General features: G+C 42.2%; 1 protein-coding gene across 1 annotated transcript in view; it reads left to right on the top strand.

The window, feature by feature from the left end:
* Positions 1-14210, top strand: part of si:ch211-168d23.3 (BRD4-interacting chromatin-remodeling complex-associated protein) — a 14508-nt gene extending 298 nt beyond the window's left edge. Inside the window, exons 3-12 of the mRNA XM_056477190.1 lie at positions 1322-1387; positions 3079-4521; positions 4649-4811; positions 5717-5854; positions 7944-8077; positions 9034-9095; positions 9347-9495; positions 9585-9679; positions 10918-11020; positions 13243-14210. Coding sequence (XP_056333165.1) covers positions 1322-1387; positions 3079-4521; positions 4649-4811; positions 5717-5854; positions 7944-8077; positions 9034-9095; positions 9347-9495; positions 9585-9679; positions 10918-11020; positions 13243-13886 — 2997 coding nt within the window. The 3' untranslated portion in view covers positions 13887-14210. The remainder of the gene's footprint in view (positions 1-1321; positions 1388-3078; positions 4522-4648; positions 4812-5716; positions 5855-7943; positions 8078-9033; positions 9096-9346; positions 9496-9584; positions 9680-10917; positions 11021-13242) is intronic.
* The last annotated feature ends 6850 nt before the right edge of the window (positions 14211-21060 follow it).

The raw sequence follows: 21060 nt of genomic DNA, 5'->3' as shown, positions 1-21060 counted from the left end.
ATATGTTGGCCTGGACCACAAAACCAGTCCATAAAGACCAAACCATAAAGGGAGATTCTTTGAAATTAAGTTAGCGTTAGCTTGAATTAATAAGATTTTAATGGACTTATGTTTTTGTAGGACAATATTTGGCAGAGATACATCTGTTTGCAAAAAGATTAGACAATATATAATATTGATCAAAGTTGACAGCTAGTTCAACTCTCACATGATCGCCTGGTCAGTACCTGGATGCGAGACCACATGGGAAAGCGGTTGCTGCCATAAGTGGTGTTAGTGAGACCAGCAGGGGGCGCTCAACCTGCAGTCTGTGTGGGTCCTAACGCCCCAGTATATTGATGGGAACTCTATACTGCTCAGTGAGAGCCGTCTTTCAGATGAGACGTTAAACCGAGGTCCTGACTCTCTGTGGTCGTTAAAAATCCCAGGATATCCTTCGAAAAATAGTGGATTTGCCTACTGGGCGGCCTTTGTCCATATCTCCATATCATAATTGACTTCATCACTCTGTTTCCTCTCCACGCTGGTGTGGTGTGGGGTGTGGCGCAATATGGCTGCCGTCACCTCATCCAGGTGGATGCTGCACACTGGTGGTGGATGAGGAGATTCCCACCAAAAATGTGTAAAGCGCTTTGAGTGTCCAGATAAGCGCTATATAAATAACATTAGCGCTCATAACATTTTTTGATTCATACAATGTATTTTTGGCCCACAAATATACCCACGCAATTAAGACTGGTTTTGGGGTCGAGGGAATTTGGATATTAAGGACCTTATCAGTAGAAACTCTTGTTTTTGTGTGTAAATACAAGATCCATAACAGAGGTTTCTGGAGGGCCACTGTCCTGCAGACTTTAGACGTTTTTATAAAGCATAAATTCATCCCCCAACTCTTCATTGCACAGCTGGGCTCTTAATATGTTGAGGTTTTCTATGGAGCGACATAAATAAATGCAAAGTTATTAAAATTCAATGTCTACACTCGACATTCAAATCACCATGATTCATTATATGGTAAGTTGGCATGTGTATGTAATAATAGTAAGTTGGCATGTGTTTTAAATGAACTTTGTAGTTAATTTCTGAAACAAGTACTGTATTATAAACACCATATGTATAACACTTGACACTCCCCACTGGAGCCAACCCTAATTAAATACACCAGCTAATCAAGGTCTTCAGACTCGCTAGTAACTTCCATGCAAGTCTGTTGGAGCTGAACTCTGTAGGATATATGCCCTCCGGGAGCAGGATTGGACACCCCTGATCTATAACATTACCCTGTGCAATTACCTATCCCTGCTCCCTTTTGTTCAAACAGCTGTCAAGTGGAGACTTACTCATTAATACATCCTCTGGAGAACCATCGCTCTTCACAGACACTCCGGTGAGTCTAGACCTTTCTCCCACTGGAAGCAGCAGCATATAGATTTCTCTCAGCTGGGACCTCCCTGAACTCAGCAGTGCATGTCTGTCTGTCTAACAGAAGCCGCTTTTAATTATCAAAAGTATGAGCTGTAAATTTGTATGACTAACATTAGCAAGGTTTCCATCCACCTTTTTTATGCACATTTTGGAATATCACATTAAAGGGGCCACGAAACCCCCCTGTCTCAGGATGTTTTCACACCTCTAGTTTGAAAAAAGTCAGGAAAGTGGGTGTGTCCAGCTCTGTTTAGGTGGGAGTGTCGGGGGAGGGAAAGAGGGAAGGTTTTGCATAAAAATGGGAGTTTCAGGTTGAGCACACGCTGATTTTCACCGAGACAAAACAAACACAGACGCAGGGGAGAAAGACAGTGACTGTGTTTAAGTGGACAACAGTTATCGAATTATTTGCCAAATTATAAATTTTTCGCAGTTTGGCACTTTCACTTTCATTCAGGAACAGTTCATGCATGCCCCCCACGTGACAAACGAAATATTGTATGCGAGGATTGTATTCATGGAATGTTTGATACCGCACGGCGAATAGGAGAAAAAAACCCTTGCGCATAAAGTCATGTGATTTTTGTCTCAACAAATCATGTGATGATAAAATGGGCATGATGGGACGGCATTAATGAACAAACTAGCAGAGCGAGAGTATTGTGTATAAATCTGAAATGTTGATTTGGTCTTTCTAAAATACATCAGCCATCAGTCCGTCATCACAGTGCGCAGTATAATTATTATTATTATCATATTATTACCTCCACAATCTTACCTCCAATCTTGAGAGTCTGCTCTTTCAAAGAGCACCTCATGCCTCCAAAAGCCACTGTGCATAAGTTTTATGCTACGTTTCAGTTTTGCACAAACGTCTAAAGCAGGCAAACTTGGTCCTGGAGGGCCAGTGTCCTGCACGTTTTTGTTCCAACACAAATCAAGCACACCTGAACATGCTAATCAGTGTCTTCAAGATCACTAGTAAGCTGTAAGCAGGTGCGTTTCATATGGGTTGACACCAAACATGTAGGACACCAGCCCTCCAGGACCGAATTTGCCCATCCCTGGTGGAAAGGCTAAATTATGCTTCTGCGTTGAGTGATCGTCATGACCCACGGCGCCTGCCTTGCATGTAGTCGTGCATTTATTGTTCTGCATTCTGTTTGTGTTGCTCTGCAGAAACGCTAGCTGGCAGTAGGTTTTTATGTTGTCTGTGTCGAGTTTCTTCGCGGGGGTTTTGTTATACCTGTAATGCTATCTTAAAGTTGTTGCACGTCCGCCTGTTCATGCCTATGATTGAGCAAGTTTGAGCTACTTGAACATTAAGCATAAACACAAAACAAAAGTATCCATATGGAGCTCCTCCACTGGACTCTACACTAAATATTCGTTCCAATAGGCTCGCTCCTTTCTCGCAGCTCTCAGCCCCACCCACACTCGCTAATGATACCAAGCTGACTAATCCCAGAGCTTGCGATACGCATCGTTTTTGAGAGGTGCATGTTAGTGGCGCCATCTGACATGGCGTAGGTGGTGCCAAACCATCCATGTGCGCTTGATGCAGAAGTATAAACCAGCCTTAAATTGCATCTTTAGATGGAAGCACAGCTAGTGTGGCAGTCTATTAACATGTTGTGACCTTTTGTTCTGCAGAGCCCTGCATCTCTGTTAGCAGATGATGCTAGTTCTCAGGAGACTCCCGGATCTGGCTGTGTGGATCTCTCCTTTCTAGAGGAGGCTCTGCTTGCATCACCAGCATCCTCACCCGGAAGAGGCAGTCTAGAGGAGCTGCAGGAACATCCTAATGTCCAAACCGTGGAGCAGCAGAAAGAGATCTGTGACATTCTCCAGCAGAGTCTACAAGAGGCAGACATCACTGAGGACACTCTGGCATTAGAGGCAGGTCTTGCCGAGACCTCAGAAACTCTCGCTCTCTCTGACGCATCCATTGCAACGTCGTATCTCTCCAAACCACTGAGCATCCCTGGTTTAATCTCATTACCAAAGGACACCCAAACTGCAGTGGAGCCTCCACAGCCATCTTTATTAGCTGTCGGCCCAGGCTGCCCTTCACTCAAACCTACAGGAGCCCAGCTCATGAGTCTGCTTCCTGGGAATGTCTTCCCAACACCTCCACTTGAGGCACCCTTTTCTATAAATTCAGCACAAAGCACCAGCATGATTATCCAAAAGTCCCTGCCGAGTCTCGTAGGTCGCCAGATGCTGACCTCCACTGTTAGATCAGTTACTCCATCGGGGATCATGTTACAAAAAATGCCTCAACCCATTCAGCCTAAGTTACCGGTCAACATCCAGCCGAGGCTTGTACAGATCAGTCCCAGGCCAACAGGACAGAAACCTTTGCCTGGCATTGCCTTCATCTCAGCAAACACATCACAGAGTGTCTTGTTCTCCCCTTCTGTTGGTCCCAAGCAAGCACAGTCCGCAGTGAGTGTCAACAAACCTGTTAGCTTCAATCTAGTGGGTCAGGGAGGCCCCATTGTTCTTCAGCCCCAGGATCCTTTTCAGGGTCAGAGACATTTTTTTCTGCCTAGTCAAGCACCCGCAGCTTTGACCCAGTCTACCAGCATTCCAAGGTGTCTTTTTAGTGCACCAAGCAATCAGATGTCTAATAAACCCAATGTTGAGTCTTCTCAAATTGTGACTGTTCAGCCGAGACAAATTAATTTCGGCCCTATTTTTACATCCCCAACTGGACAGCTTACTCTAAAACAAGGGGCCCTTCTGTCGGGGTCCTTACCAATTCAGTCTAGACCTCCTACAGTCTTCCAGATGCCAGCACAGATAACAGGGACCTATGCATCTCAAGTGCAGGGGCAGCATGATGCAATGGTTCACAACGCTGTAGGAAACCAGATCACACTGATTAACCATGCCAATATGCTCATTTCGGATATGACCCCCGTACCAATAGTGAATGGTCAGTCAGTGATGCAAAGTCTGCCTACAGTGCCTCCAGACCAAAGAGCTTTGCCAGAGGGACCTGAGAGGAAGATGAGCCTAATGTCCAATCCAGCGCTTCTCTTGCCTGAGAAGACCATAGGTGATGAAGGGAAAGTCCAAAAAACACTTCAAGTAAGTTACTTCATGTAATTTTCTGTTGCAACTATTGCAGTGTTTCTTAACTCTGGTCCTCGCACTCCACTGCTCTGCATATATCTTTACATCTCTCTTATTTACCACATCTAATTGAGATAACTAGTTCTTTAGAAAAGCTCCACGCATGAACTGTGTTCCAACTGACAGGTCTCCTACACGTGGTGGCACCATGGCTCAGTGTCACCTCACAGTAGGAAGGTCACTGGTTCAAGTCCCAGCTGGGCCAGGAGGCATTTGTATAGAGATTGCATATTCTCCTCGTGTTGGTGTGGGCTTCCTCTGGGTCCTCCGGTTTTCCCCATGGTTCAAACACATACAAGATGTGAATTGGGTAAAACTAAATTGGCTGTAGTGATGAGTTTGCCTGGGTATTAGAGAGTGCATGGGTGTTTTTTAGTGCTGGGTTGTGGCTATTTGCTGCATAAAATATGCAAGAGTGATTGGCGGTTCATTCTGCTGTGGCAACCCCTGATAAATCAATAGACAAAGATGAAGGGTAGTGAGTGAGTGAGGTTCCCTTCATTGCTCTCTACCTGAGCACAAGAAATGTTTATTTCTCTTTGTAACATTCATTCAAGGATTTGCACATTAGCACTACCTGTAGCATCTTCTTACTAGGGAAGCAAGAAGTTCGATATAGTCAGGGTTTAATTTGTGCGGGAACATGCCGGATCCGGAACCTCTGAAATCTGATTCGGCACCCTCTTCACTTACGTCCGCAACAAACCCCCGCTCTTCACTTTCGTCCGCGACACCCCTCCGCCATCCAACGACACCCATGCCGCCACTCCCGCTCTCCTCTTTCGTGCGCGACACCTCTCCATCCTCGGGTAACATGCCGGATCTGGTACCCGATCTGTTCCAGGACCTCGCAATTCACAAATTAAGCACTAGATATAGTATAGTTTCATAAATAAACACAATAAAAACTCACATACCATATAATACCCTTCAAATGGGAAACGCAGAATTTGAAAGCCAGGACTATCAGTTGATCAGTCATCAGATGTGGCTATCAATCTCTCCCTCGACCGTGTATCAGCATTTACTGTGCTCGGTAAAGCATGGTGAAACGATGATTGGATCCAGTTAGTGTCATATTTGTTAAGCGTGAAAATCAGTGAAGCTGACAGATGTTAGCAGCAAATGGACATTTTTACATATACCTCAGGGAGCAGTTGGGGCTTCGGTGCCTTGCTCAAGGGACTCAACTCAGCTGTAGTATTGAGGGTGAAAGAGTACTTTTACCTTGCCCCACCTACAATCCCTGCCAGTGCCGAGACTCAAACCTGCGACCTTTGGATCACAAGTCCAACTCTCTATTCATTAGACACCAGCTTCCTCTTAAAATTTAGGGCCTGTTTTGTACCAAAGTCAGTACTTTGACATGCCTAGCCTAGTTAATGTTAGGAATGATCTTTAGGTTTTGAAACAATATATATTTCATAATCATATTATAACAGTTTTGAAAGAATTCTTTTACTTTACAATGGATCATGTACTGTATGTAATACATTTGTTCACTCTCTTAATACACTTCAGGAGAGCAGATTGATTCCTCCAGCTTCAGCGGAAACACAGAGTGTAAAGATTCACCCTCAGCCCTCTCCAGTAACACTACACTCATCACCAGATGCTGGTTGTACTCCAGAGCCAGGTTTGTCCTTATCCCCACAACTGATCAGCCAAACAGGAGTGCAACACTTTCCTGAAGGAGAGCAGAACCCATTACGTCAAAATCAGGCTTTAATACATTTTCCCCAACAGGTAAATAAAACTGTCCTGTCATAGTTTCTCACATCTATTTAGCTCTTGCATTGACCCTGTTTGTCTTTGTTTACAGTATACACTTCATTCGTCAGACACCCAAGGGTCCTTAGCTACAAATCTACTTGTGCAAATGGACAACAACATCTCTACTGCCACAGGCGAAGCAGATGATTCGCTCACAGCGTTGACTGCATCCGAGACTTTGCCTTTATTGTGTGAGGGCGAAGAGATTTCTATGACATTATACCATGGTTCAGAGCACAGTGACATTCTGCAATCTCCTATTGACCAGAGCTCTGTAGGGACCATCGGCACATCTTTTGAGCTGACCTCAACACCCTCAGCCCCAGATGTGCAGGAGTCCTCCTTGTCAGTTGCTCTTGGTTCTGATACCAGATTTCAAGAGGGGCCAGCATTGATTAAGAGCCCTTCTTCCACAGAGAAGTTTAGATATCAGCCGCATCTGGGCCAAACTCATGTGCTAACTGAGCTTAGGGGAACCACAGAGACAACAACCCAGGAGAACATGCTGAAATACATAGAATATGAAGAAGGTAAGTCATTCAAGGTAAGCAGTGGTTCTCAACTCAGCTCTTGAGGTATTCTTTCCTAAAGATTTTTGCTTCAACCATAATCAAACATACCTGAACAAAGCTAATCAATGTCTTCAGGATTACTATAGATTTACAGGTAGGTGAATTTCATCCATGCAGAACTCTGCGGGAAAGTGGATCTTGAGGGCCAGAGCTGAGAACCTATGCCTTAAAGTGCCCCTTTTTGGATAACAAAAAGCCAATAATTTGGATTTGGGAGTCTCCAAAATCAGGTTAATATGCATGCATGCTAATGTCATTATTTTATAACCTGCATTTATTTAACTTTTTTGCTTAATGACTCCCTAATGAGTTGCTCAGTTATAAAATTTTCCAAACGCCTCCTTTGCGTGATGCTAATCGGCTGTGATTGGTCCAAAGACCCAGTCTGTTTTCACTGGTCCAATGAACAAGTCTGTCGTGATTGGTCCAATGATGAGCTGGTGTGTTATGATTGGCCTACTGCATGCAGAATATGTTGGAAATTGTTATCACCATTGCTAGATTACAGCTCAAGTGTTTAAGCTTCAATTTTACCTGAGAGGAAGCATCCTTCGGTAAAATAAACAAAAATGCTGATGAAGCCTAATTCAGTTCAACAACCAGCCTGCGAATTTCATATTGTATGCACGCGGGTTGCTGTTTTGTAGCAGTCATCAGTAACTCTACAAATTTTTGGGGATATAATGCTGTGGTATTGTTGTGAAAATTAACTTCACCAACTGATTCCTTTGTGTTTGCACTACAGGTAAATATATACTTTAGAACAGTGTTTCCCAACCCTGTTCCTGAAGGCACACCAACAGTCCACATTTTCAACCTCTCCCTAATCAAACACACCTGAATCATCTTATCATAACATCAGAAGAGACTCCAAAACCTGAAGTTAATGGGTCAGATAATGGAGACATCCAAAATACGTACTGTTGGTGTGCCTCCAGGAACAGGGTTGGGAAACACTGCTTTAGAACAAACAATTTTCTGTTATAATCATGTTGTAACTTTGTCTTTAAATGCGTGTCTCTCCCTATTTAGAGCTTACAGTCCCTCGTGCTAAGAATAACAGTAGCATGATCTCTTCAGAACAGTTAGAGGAGATGGTAAACCGGGGGTCCAGGATGGAACCCATGGACAAAGAGACCTATTCATCACTTCAGAAGGAGGTTCAGGTGCAAATATTATGTTGTTTAATTGGATTGTTCCATGTTGAGCTCTGCTAAATAGGTCAACAAGAGACCATTAGTTAATATTATTCCTTTTCATTTAATAAATGCCTTACTAAAACGTCTAAAAACTTGTAAAGCTGATCCAAGATCAGGTAAACCCAGTGAATCTTGTTCAGTGATTCACTACTGGGGTGATCTGAGTGTACCTGCATGATTCATGTGGGGTTCTATGGTATTACCCATATCTATGGAGAATCATTCAATTTACAATTGTTTTGAATCAGTTGACGTAACGAAGCCCATTTACTGAAATCACTTTATCTTGCCAATTTGATACATGCTCTGAAGAACTGAATACAGAAAGGCGTATACATTATTTGAAGCTTCATGAAGCTGTCATGAAAGCAGTCATAACTATTTCTGACTCAGTGGAAACTTCCAGGCCAATGTGGTTGGATCTCAAGTAACAGGCCAATGGCAAACCAGGAACAAAACATTTCTGATTTTAGAGTAAAGTAAGGCATAATGTACATCCAGATGGTTGTTCTCGCAGATTAAAGCCAGACAGGTCTATCAGCAGCTGTTGTATAATACTGAAGGGCTTTATCCTGCAAAGACAATTGGCTGGATATACTTTATCCTGCTTATTAAACTGCTACTTACCCCAAAATTAAACTATTAGACACAAAACACTGTTCTGAGCTGCAATACTTTACTGTAAACATACAACCTTCATAAGGAAAAACAGCTGGATGCAGCCTACACACTAACCTACTTATTATTATTGTTCAAAGGCAAGACGTTCCCAAACAATTAAGAATGGCGGAGCATATAAATATTCTCTGACAGTCCTTATGATTGAAAGTATATAGATACAGCTGTGTTATTAAATGAATTATCAGTGAATAACACCTTGGAATGTTGTGATCAATCAGAATCATTATCCCTTCAAATCACAGACAACATCCGCATACAAGGGCCTGAAAGAGGAGAAACTGACATTAGCACAGAAGCAACAAAGGTAAGTGAAACAAGCATCTTTATTTGCATGATTTACTTTCGATATTTGATCTGGTCTTGCTTTAAAATTTCAATTTAGACTTGTCATATTTTGATGACACCTTTTCATTTACTGTATAATGTCTTCAGTCTAATTTTGCTGAAGAATATTATGAGACAATCGAATCGTGATATCAGAATCATAAATCAGTGAATCTCTGAATAATAACAATGCTTGTTAACATATAATTACTTTGTGTGTGTTCACGGCAGGGTAAAACAGCAGATGTTTTCGGACCACACTGCTGTTCTCAACCCAAACACTTCAGCTCCGTTTGTTTCAGTGGAGGACGCTGTCAGACATTTGTTGCCGTACCATTCTTGTGCTAGAGCCCTTCCCAGTCAGGCGGACTTCATCTCAGGTTCGACTCCAATCAGGAAGTTTGAATTTGACTAGATTTTTCAACATGGTTGTAAAATCTGATGAGGTTATGTGTGATTCTCTGTGCAGTGGACAAGCAGTTTGAGTGTTTCTCAGTTGTTCTGTTGAAACGAATCAAAGACATGCTGAACAAGTACAGGCAACTTCTTCTGGCTGAATCTCAGGTATTTTACTAACTTACTCTTAAAGCTGGAGCCCAGAGACCTCCAAGTGGGAAGGAGTTACACTGCAAGTAGTTTGGGTGATCTCTGAGTGGGAGAGACTTACGCCACATATAGGTTGAGTTTAGGTTTTAGGTAGGTGTAGACAAGGAGTGACCAACACTCTTCCTGGAGATCTACCTTTCTGAAGATTCCAGTTGCAACCCTGATCAAACACTCCTACCTGTAATCATCAAGTGCTGTTTAGGTCCTAATTATTAGGTTTCGGTGTGTTTGATCAGGTTTGCAACTGAAATCTGCAGGAAGGTCGATCTCCAGAAACAAGGTTTTGCATCCCTGATGTCGACGTTAATTAAACCCAACCTCACAGTAACCTGTTGTGGTAGGTGTAGACATTCATAAGACACAACAGGTTACTGTGAGGTTGGGTTTAGTGTTGTGGTAGGTGTAGACATTCATAAGACACAACAGGTTACTGTGAGGTTGGGTTTAGGGTTGGGGTAGGTGTAGATGTTAATAAAACACAATAGGTTGGACTCCATGTCATGTACAAGACATTAAATAAATCAGTGAGAACTCCAGGAGGTTTGTACAGCCCACTTGAAGCTCACATCCAACCAACTTGGAGCTGACCTGTCCATTTGGAGCTGGTTCCAACCTCAATTTATACCACAGGTGTTAAACTGCGAGTGGGAGAAGGGTATAAATCAGGGGTGTCAAACTCCGTTCCTGGAGGGCCGAAGCTCTGCACAGCTTAGTTCCAACCCTAATTAAACACACCTGATCAAACTAATTGAGTCCTTCAGTCTTGTTTGAAACCTACAGGTAAGTGCATTGAAGCAGGGTTGGAACTAAACTATGCAGGGCTGCGGCCCTCCAGGAAATGACACCCCTGATTTATACCTTTCTCCCACCGGAATTGGGAACTACTGATCCAGTGGACTGTAAAGAACTATTCAAACAAGTATTATAAAATACAACAAAACAATCATATTATAAAACAGTCATCATGTAAGATAAGCTAATCTAAATAATCGGGTTTACAGTTGAGCTTTAAATTGGGATATTTTAAGTCCCGCAAGTTAGCTGAGAGAAAATTCTCAGAAATAGTTCCAATTGGTTTGTGGTGTGAACCCAGCTTAGAATTAAAAGCTAATAGTCAAGTCATTGTGCTGATATTCTGGACAACATTTCTTTGCAATACGAGCATTGGCAGATGGGAGATGTTATTGTTCTTTCAGCAGGAGAGCCCGTCAGCAGAGATGGTGATGCTGGAGCGCTTGTTCCTCCAATCCGAGAGACTCTCACTGGTGGAGGACAAACGCAGAGCCAGAAGAGATCCAGGTGACCATCCTTCATGGTTTTTCCTCATTAGCTTCTCTTCATTCACATGTTTATGCAGTTCTTTAATACAGCATTGTTCTTAAAATCAATCCTTACCTTAAACGCTGATCAAACTGATTTTTATGTAACTCCAAGATTCACTTGCTCATGCCTTTTTGATTTGGGTTTGGGATAGGGCTGCACTATACTGAGAAAATACACAATATGCGATATGGTTGAGTATTGCAATAACACTCCATGCAATACAACAGTTACCTAGAGAAATTAATTTGCTTTAAAAATAATTAGGTAAAGATCTTGGTAAAATCCAAAGGTAATAGATAATTTTGTAATCTAAAACCTGATCCAATTCAAGAACAATAAAATTACGTCAAGGTGCAACAATTTATATTAATACTGCATTCCATTCAGAAGGGCTCATCCCAATGCCCCAATCCAGATGTGTCCAAACTCAGTCCTGGAGGGCCGGTGTCCTGCAGATTTTGGCTCCAACTTGCATCAACGCACCTGCCAGGACATTTCTAGCAAGCCTAGTAAAGCTGCGGTCACACTAGACTTTTCTCCCCATAGACTTTCATTCATACGCACGCGAAACGCAAGCTCGTGTGACAAGTTTTGCAGTTTGCTGCATTGGAAAGTTCAAGCTTGGTGAACTCTGACCTGTGAAAACGCATCACATGATTGCATGAGACCAATCGAAGATCAAAACAGTGCAATTGCTCACCTTTTAAATGTCTAATAATCTTGTTTAATCCCGCCACTTTTTACAGCGCCGTACGACAGAATTTCGCATTCTCAAACTCGAGTGTGAACGCGGCTTAAGAGCTTGATTAGCTAGCCCAGGAGTGTCTAATTGGGACTACTAAACTATGCCAGACACTGGCCCACCAAGACTGAGTTTGGGCATCCCTGCCCTAATCCCATTAAAGCGGTCACTGCCAAGGGGAAACCCTTCGAAGAGATTAGGGCCGGGATGGAGGACCGCACATATGCACAATTTTGTTCCAAGCCTGCTTCAACACACTTACCTGTAGGTTTTAAACGAGCCTAAAGGACTCAATTAGTTTGATCAATTGTGTTTAATTAGGGTTGGAACAAAGTCATGCAGAACTGCAGCCCTCCTGGAACTGAAATTGACACCTATGCCTCAATCCCTTCAAAGGGCTTACCCTTGGGAGTGACAGCTTCAAAGGGATTAGGGCAGGGATGGGCAAACTTGGTCCCAGTGTCCCTGCAGAGTGTTGCTCCAACACTAATCAAATACAGCTAAACAAGCTAATCAGTGTCTTCAAGGTCACTAGAAATCTGTAGGCAGGTGTGTTTGATTAGGGTTGGAGCTAGACTCTGCAGAAGACTGGCCCTCCAGTACCAAGTTTGCCTATGCCTGGATTATAGCTTTGGTTTCACGCATTGCACTACATTCGGAAGGGTCCATCACAAACAACTTCCTTGGGCAAAGGATCATGGGACCTGAAGTGTCCCTCTGTTGTACCCTTGAAATCCTTTATTACGAAGGGCCCTTTAATGTGTTTGGTTTGGAACAACAACAATATGGTGGTCATGATTGCTTTCAAACTTAAGTGCCCTTTGAAGGGTAATGTATTGTGTTTGGAATGCACCGTAAAACACTGTATGCCTGAAAACCTTGTGTCAAGTTCTGCCATCAGTGCATATCATAGGTCTCAAACTCCATTCCCGGAGGGCCGCAGCTCTGCAGTTTTGCTCCAACCCTATCAAACACAGCTAATTCAACTGATGGCGTTCGTGACTCTTTTGAACACCACAATTATTCGGATCAGCTGTGTTTGAAAGGGTTGGAGCAAAACTGTGCAGAGCTGCGGCCCTCCAGGAATTGAGTTTGAGACCTATGGTGTATATTTTCAGCTCTAGGTTCACTTTTGAACCACTCAAGCCAATAGCAGAATAGCTCCTACTGGGGTGGCAGTGATAAAGATAGTATGGCCCCATCTGATTGGTCAAATTTAATTAAACAGCCTATATATGGAACATGCTAAACTAATTTAAAACACACAATTGCATATACTATTAATTGCAATAGTGATCATTTTTGGATATATTGTGCAGCCCTAGATAAACTCTAATACAAGGACTGATTTGAGGAACTCTTCTGAAAAGTCTACTGAAGTGTGACAATTACAGATCATGTGTACTTTGACAAAACCTGCTTACTTTTGACCTGGTCAATTTCGTTGATTCAGCAGAATCTATCCTGACGTCCCAGACTAGGAGCTCGACTCCAGTGTCATCAGTCAAGGCTGGCCTTTCTGGTTGTCCCTCATCTCCACCGTCATGGACCTTGCAGTCCGATAGACCTCCTGGCCTGAAGACATATCGCTCCAGCAGCAAAGGAGCGCTTCGCCTCACGATCAAACAAGAGTCAGGGTCCTCTGCGACCGAAGCCACGAACACAGTCTGCGGATTTAAGCGAAACTACAGCGAGCAGGTAACTAAGGGGAAACACCAATTCATCAAGCCTGCTTTGTCAAATGTTGAAGAAGGCAAAAGTGAATTCAATAAGCTGAACCTTAACAAGGAAACAAAAAGGACAGAGAGTGATTTGCAGAATCTCAATGATTTGGTGACAAATCCAGACTATGTAGCTCAGAGGAAGGAAAGCTCATTTCCAGAGCAGTGTTCTCCAGTGCTGAAGAGGATCAGGCCAATGGCTTCAACAGCAGAGTCTCTTTTAGATGATGGGGAACTGAGTGAAGACCTACAAAGTGCCATAGACAGCATCTTGGAGCTGCAGAGACTGCAGGGATCTGGAGCAGGGCTTAAAACAAAGAACCATCAGCATCATGCACTGGAGCAGGCAGTCGGCAGCATGCTAGGTGGACACCTTTGAGATGACAAAGTGCTAAATGAAAGAAAATGCCTCAGGACTTACCTTTTTGTGCAGTATATGTGGCTTACGTATCCTGCAGTCCACATCCAGCAGAGACCAATTTAATCAATTCATTTTCCAGAGGAAGAAAAGTGCTATTTATTATTATTTATTGTGCAAAACAGAGTGTATAGAAGCAGCCAGGGTTTTTGAATCCTTGGGATTTTTTTGTGAATACAGTTTATAAGTCTATGGGTTTAATATAACTTCAAAAACACAAGTGCAGTTTGGCTGTATGTATATGCCATTTTAATGTGAATGTGTCTATGATAAGACAACTCTTCCGATAGGGACTTAAGGGAGAGTTTACCCAAAACTGAAAATCCTATCATCATTTACTCTCCCTTTACTGGTGTCAATCCTGTTTGAGTTTCTTTCATCTGTTAAACACAAAAGATAATGTTTGGAAGAAAGTTGGAGACCTATAACCCCTGACTGCCATTGTATTTGTTTTTCCAACTACTGAAGTTAAAGGTTACAGGTTTTCAGCTTTCTTCAAAATAAAGACACTTATAGTTTTGGAATCACTTGAGGGTGAGTAAATAGCGAGTAGCTTTTCTTTGTTGGGTGATCTATCACTTTAGGTTCGTTTGACGTTGTTTTGATAGCTCTTTACCAAACTCTGGGGCTCCCAAGGAACCAAACCAGAGTACACTTGAATTCAGTGGCTTGGGGTGCAGTACACATGGCCTCACAGCCTTAAAATGTGACTATAAAAATTGCCTTAGCAAATGTTAGAATGTACCAAGGCGAACTGCTTGGTCCGAACTGAAGTTCAGAAAACACCAGCCAAATGAACCAAACTGACGTCAAGTAGATTCATGCCGGGTTTCCACTGAGTGGTACGGTTCAGTACCGTACAATACGTTTCGGTATGGGATTTCCACTGTAGTCTTATGCCCAAGAGGGGTGGTGTTGAGGGGGTTTCAGGTGTTACCTGTCCAGTGGGGGCGACGCAGTGGTGCAGTAGGTAGTGCTGTCACCTTACAGCAAGAAGGTTGCTGGTTCAAGCCTCGGCTGGGCCAGTTGGTGTTTTTGTGTGGAGTTTGCATGTTCTCCCTGCGTTTGCGTGGGTTTCCTCCAGGTGCTTCGGTTTCCCCCACAGTCCAAAGACATGCGGTATGAATTGGGTAGTATGTATGAGTGTGAGTTTCCCCAGTGATGGGTTGCAGCTGGAAGGCCATCCGCTGCTTAAAACATATGCTGGGTAAGTTGGCGGGTCATTCCTCAGATTAATAAAGAGACTAAGCCAATAAGAAAATGAATGAACGAATGAATCTGTCCAATGGGCCCCCTAATAGTATCTCTGGGGTCCCAAAACGTTGTGGGCCCTTAGAATCATCCTAACTTTTCCCAACCTAGCGGTGCCTACCTATGCTTATGCCTAGTTCACACTACTGTATTTTAAGCCCAATTTGCAAGTAACACATTCGCTGTGAGTTCTTCATGGCATGTGACTGTGTTACAAGACGAAGATGTCTAGCTTTGCTTGAGCACAAGTCAAACATGGTTCGTTACTGCACATCATCATCGTTTTTTATGGTGTTGTGTTTCAGCTGTGTATATAAAATGGCACTTTGTGCTGTCGAAACCTTGACTTGTTGCACACGCGTGTCAAATCTTTGTAAACCAGTCTGCAGAACTATACATTTTAGAACCGTACTGTTATGCTAGGCATCATTAGGAAAGGGTGCCAAAAAACTGGTTTGGTTGACTATTTTGGTACCTTTGACAGTAGAAACGAAACTAAACGTGTACTGTACCAAACCACTCAGTGGAAATGTTAGGTATACACTATAATCGCTAGTGTGAAAGCAGCCCACGTGATGTGATGTCTGTTCCAGCTTGTTTAACCCCAAAGATCATACACAGTCATGTGAAACAAGTTTTAGACTCCAGTTTTCCATATCAGGACATTAAAAAGTTCAGATTTCTGACAGGTCTTAAAATTTGGGAATTAAAACCTCAGATGAACAACTACAGAGAGAAGTCTATCAGTGCTTATTAAAAACCTGAACTGATGATCTGCAGACGCGTGATCAGTGAGTTTTAGGTGTGTGTGAACACATTCGTCGCACAGCTAAAGCTGAGCCAAAACAGGGTCCTGAACAATACGATGGCCCCAAACACAGTAGCTGAAAAACACACACACAAAATCAAGCTGTTCAATAGGCAAAGTGCAGAGCTCATCCTAAAACTCTTCCAGAATGATCCAAGATGAAGAAGATCATCCAGAAAATCAGGAGTTTAATCAGTGCTAAAAGTGCATCTGCAGGATCTGAATCGGGCTGTCTTCAGTCTGTCTTGCCTTTACTTTTGTTCAATAATGGCACGCTGTGAGACTTCATGTGATGATTATCTGAGGTTTTATCGTCCGCAATACCAATGACCATATAGTTTAGCATCATTATATCCTGATACGGAAAACCTTTCAATTCAATAGGGGTTCCTTACTTTTTCACATGACTGTGCCCCTATTTCATTCTGAAATCACCAGCAAAACTAATGAAAACACCAGTGAGATTTAAGAAACGAATGATCCTAATGCAGACTGAAGATGTGCAGTAGGGGCTCTCAATTTTGGTCCAGGAGGTCCAGTGTCCTGCTTAGCTCAGACACACCCAGGCCAATCAAGCTCTTACTAGGCTTTCTAGAAACATCCTTGCAGGTATGTTGAGGCAAGACGGAGCTAAAATCTGCAGGACATCGGCCCTCCAGGATGTACATCATGGGCCTCAAACTCAATTCCTAGAGGGCCACAGCTCTGCACAGATTTACTCCAACCCTGATCAAACACACCTAATCCGAATAACCAAGCTGTTTAAGAGTAGTTATTTACTTGGATCAGCTGAGTTTGATTAGAGTCGGAGCAAAACTGTGCAGAGCTGCGGCCCTCCAGGAATTGAGTTTGAGACCTATGCTGGGGTGCGTTTCCCAAACAACGACGTAATTCCCGGCTGAACTATCATAATAAGACACATCGTTTGGGAAAAGAACTATGTAGTGACGAGCGTTTCCCAAAATGCATAGTTTCTCTGTCGCAGATCCATCGCTTGAACCACGTTAGTTATATCGTAAAACACCCATAATGATGCTCTAAATGGGGTGGACTAACTACTTCTTTAGAGAAGAACCCCATAATTACTTTGTGCAAGTTATATTGTTATACACAAACACACATTTAAAATAAAATCTAATATTAGTTTAGGTAAAACATGCACTCGTTTTCCATATTAACTGAAATATATGTAAATGGCACATAAAGGGCCTGTGTTTCCTTTACATGTTAGCTTTTGTAAGTGATTTTGTTAATTTAGAATAGACTATGTAATGTTCTCTATAATATTAGTAATCTAATATAATATATAAATCATATAAATAAATAATGAGGCTGTTTATTATGAAATTAAATTGAATCTTTATTAGGAAATTGAAAAGATCCTACTTTAATAAGGATATTAATCATTAATGATGATGACGATTATTATTATTATTAATAATATTAAGTAGGATCTTGTTCCTTCATTTATTTGAAAATTCTACTTTCACAGTTTAACATGTAAACTACAGCAGAAAGTTCTAACCAGCAGGCCCATGTCATCTACAGTGCAGATAGTTAATAAATAACCCACTATAGATTAAAAGCAATAACGTATGCTGTGTTTTCACAAGCTTTGGAGACGTGACATAAATTCCGCTATTAAATAATAGGTCACCTATAGCTTTCGCCATGAGGCTGTGTTCAAAATGACATCAATGTTTTCAAAGTGCACTGTGAAGGGAGCAAGTGTAAACATGACGATCGCCAAAACTGAACTGTAAAAACAGTTAGAAAGCAAATTACACCTAAGAGAGATGAGCTTAATGCTTTCTTATTTTTAATAATTTCAACTTTGAATGTTAGAATGTTCTAAATGAATAGGGCATAGGGGGGATAAGTGGGAATAGAACACAGCCAGGAACTGTTTCTAACTACAGCTCCAGAGGTGTAGTTGCAAGTGCACAAGTTTGCGATGCAGCTTGCGAATGTTTGTTGAAACGATGGATTTGGGAAACTGCAAATAAACGAACTACGTTTGTAATGATGGAACTCACGACCTTAGTTGGCTAACGATGGTTTTGGGAAACTGCAAATAATCGAACTATGTTTGTAACGACGGAACTCGCGACCTTAGTTGGCTAACGATGGTTTTGGGAAACTGCAAATAATCGAACTATGTTTGTAACGACGGAACTCGCGACCTTAGTTGGCTAACGATGGTTTTGGGAAACTGCAAATAATCGAACTATGTTTGTAACGACGGAACTCGCGACCTAGTTGGCTAACGATGGTTTTGGGAAACTGCAAATAATCGAACTATGTTTGTAACGACGGAACTCGCGACCTTAGTTGGCTAACGATGGTTTTGGGAAACTGCAAATAATCGAACTATGTTTGTAACGACGGAACTCGCGACCTTAGTTGGCTAACGATGGTTTTGGGAAACTGCAAATAATCGAACTATGTTTGTAACGACGGAACTCGCGACCTTAGTTGGCTAACGATGGTTTTGGGAAACTGCAAATAATCGAACTATGTTTGTAACGGCGGAACTCGCGACCTTAGTTGGATAACGATGGATTTGGGAAACTGCAAATAATTGAACTATGTTTGTAACGACGGAACTCGCGACCTTAGTTGGCTAACGATGGTTTTGGGAAACTGCAAATAATCGAACTATGTTTGTAACGACGGAACTCGCGACCTTAGTTGGATAACGATGGTTTTGGGAAACTGCAAATAATCGAACTATGTTTGTAACGGCGGAACTCGCGACCTTAGTTGGATAACGATGGATTTGGGAAACTGCAAATAATCGAACTATGTTTGTAACGACGGAACTCGCAACCTTAGTTGGATAACGATGGTTTTGGGAAACTGCAAATAATCGAACTATGTTTGTAACGACGGAACTCGCGACCTTATTTGCAGTTTCCCAAAACCATCGTTAGCCAACTAAGGTCGCGAGTTCCGTCGTTACAAACATAGTTCGATTATTTGCAGTTTCCCAAAACCATCGTTATCCAACTAAGGTCGGGAGTTCCGTCGTTACAAACATAGTTCAATTATTTGCAGTTTCCCAAAACCATCGTTAGCCAAATAATCTAACTATGTTTGTAACGACGGAACTCCCGACCTTAGTTGGCTAACGATGGTTTTGGGAAACTGCAAATAATCGAACTATGTTTGTAACGACGGAACTCCCGACCTTAGTTGGCTAACGATGATTTTGGGAAACGCACCCCTGTATAGCATAACAGGACTTCAACCGAGCATGTGGCAGATTTAACATATGCCTTATTCTGCCAGCGCAGTGGACTGTACTATTGTGAATGTGGGTGAAAACGACATAATTAAAATGCAAAAGCAATATGTAGCAGAAGGTTGTTTAAAAATGGCTGTGCCTCATTTAAGATGAAGCTCTTTTGGTTTTACATCGCTACAGATCATTGAGAAACGTTTGGATGTTTAACAACATGCACTTGGATTCAGATCTTGTATATTTTAAGCTCTTTAATAGTGTCTGTTTGCCAAAACCTGAAGCACTAACTGTAACCATTCAGACGATGACGAATATTGTGAGATTACTGAATTATCTTTTGGTTTCTTTTAGACAATCTGCTATAATGTCTTGCTCGCGTTATACCAGTGAATAATCATCCAGAATTGTTTATAATGGAGTAGCATTTTATTGTTCGTCCTGTTAGAAATTAGTTGTGACTTGATGTGCATTACAAATATTGTGCTCAAGTTGTACGTTCGTGTCACAGGAGACTATAACGTCTTTAAAGCGTGTATGTACTGCTTCCCTGACAAACACTATGCACAAAACAACACACAGCCGCCAAACTCAATACTGTGACCGGCCCTAAATGTGACGAGATGTTTGTAAAGAACCATTTATAGCTAGACTGTAGACTCGTGTAGTATATACTGTGAAACGTAGCATATTTGACACTGATCCAAATTCGAAGAGGCCTTAAATCTGCCCTACCAGATCAAACCAACGCAATCTCATGACAATTCATAACTTTTTGACTTAGTGGCCGATTTGTATTGATTTCTACAATCTCAATTAAGGTTTAAAGGTCATTTAAAGGGTCCTGTAAAGTGCATTTTTATCCCATAATTGACGTAACCTCCACTGAAACATGAAGAGGGCGGGGTATATAGTAGCTCCTCCTCCTCAAAAAAAAGAAGCCAATAGTGTGTTGATCACAGCCGTGTTGTGATCTTAGGATATCTGATGTCTGTATCAGGTTTACACTCACCGGCCACATTATTAGGTACACCTGTCCAACTGCTTGTTAACAAATTTCTAATCAGCCAATCACAACGCAGCATTTCAGTGCATTTTAAGCATGTAGACATGATCAAGACGATCTGCTGCAGTACAAAGCGAGCATCAGAATGGGGAAGAAAAGGGATTTAAGTGACTTTAAACATGGCATGGTTGTTGGTTCCAGACGGGCTGCTGACTGCTGATCTACTGGGGTTTTTTGGCCTCAACAACATGAAAGCATTGATCCATCCTGCCTTGTATCAGTGGTTCAGGCTGGTGGTGGTGGTGTAATGGTGTGGGGGAGATTTTCTTGGCACACTTTGTGTCCATTAGTACCAATTGAGCATCATGCCTACCTAACAGCCTACCTGAGTATTGTTGCTGACCATGTCCATCCCTTTATGAGCACAGTGTCTCCATCTTCTGGTGGCTACTTCCAGCAGGATAACGCACCATGTCATAAAGCGTGAATCATCTCAGACTGGTTTCTTGAACATGACAATGAGTTCACTGTACTCAAATGGCCTCCACAGTCACCAGAGCTCAATCCAATAGAGCACCTTTGGGATGTGGTGGAACGGGAGATTGGCATCATGGATGTGCAGCCGACAAATCTGCAGCAACTGTGTGATGCTATCATGTCAATATGGAGCAAAATCTCTGAGGAATATTTCCAGTATCTTGTTGAATCTATGCCACGAAGGATTAAAGCAGATCTTAATGCAAAAGGGGGTCCAAAGCTGTATTAGTTGTACCTAATAAAGTGGCCAGTGAGTGTAGATCTTCCAGACGTGAATTTTGTCATTGTTTAG

The sequence above is a fragment of the Danio aesculapii genome, chromosome 17 (assembly GCF_903798145.1).
Source record: "Danio aesculapii chromosome 17, fDanAes4.1, whole genome shotgun sequence".
Taxonomy (NCBI): Eukaryota; Metazoa; Chordata; class Actinopteri; order Cypriniformes; family Danionidae; genus Danio; species Danio aesculapii.
This window is presented reverse-complemented; position numbering and strand designations above follow the sequence as displayed.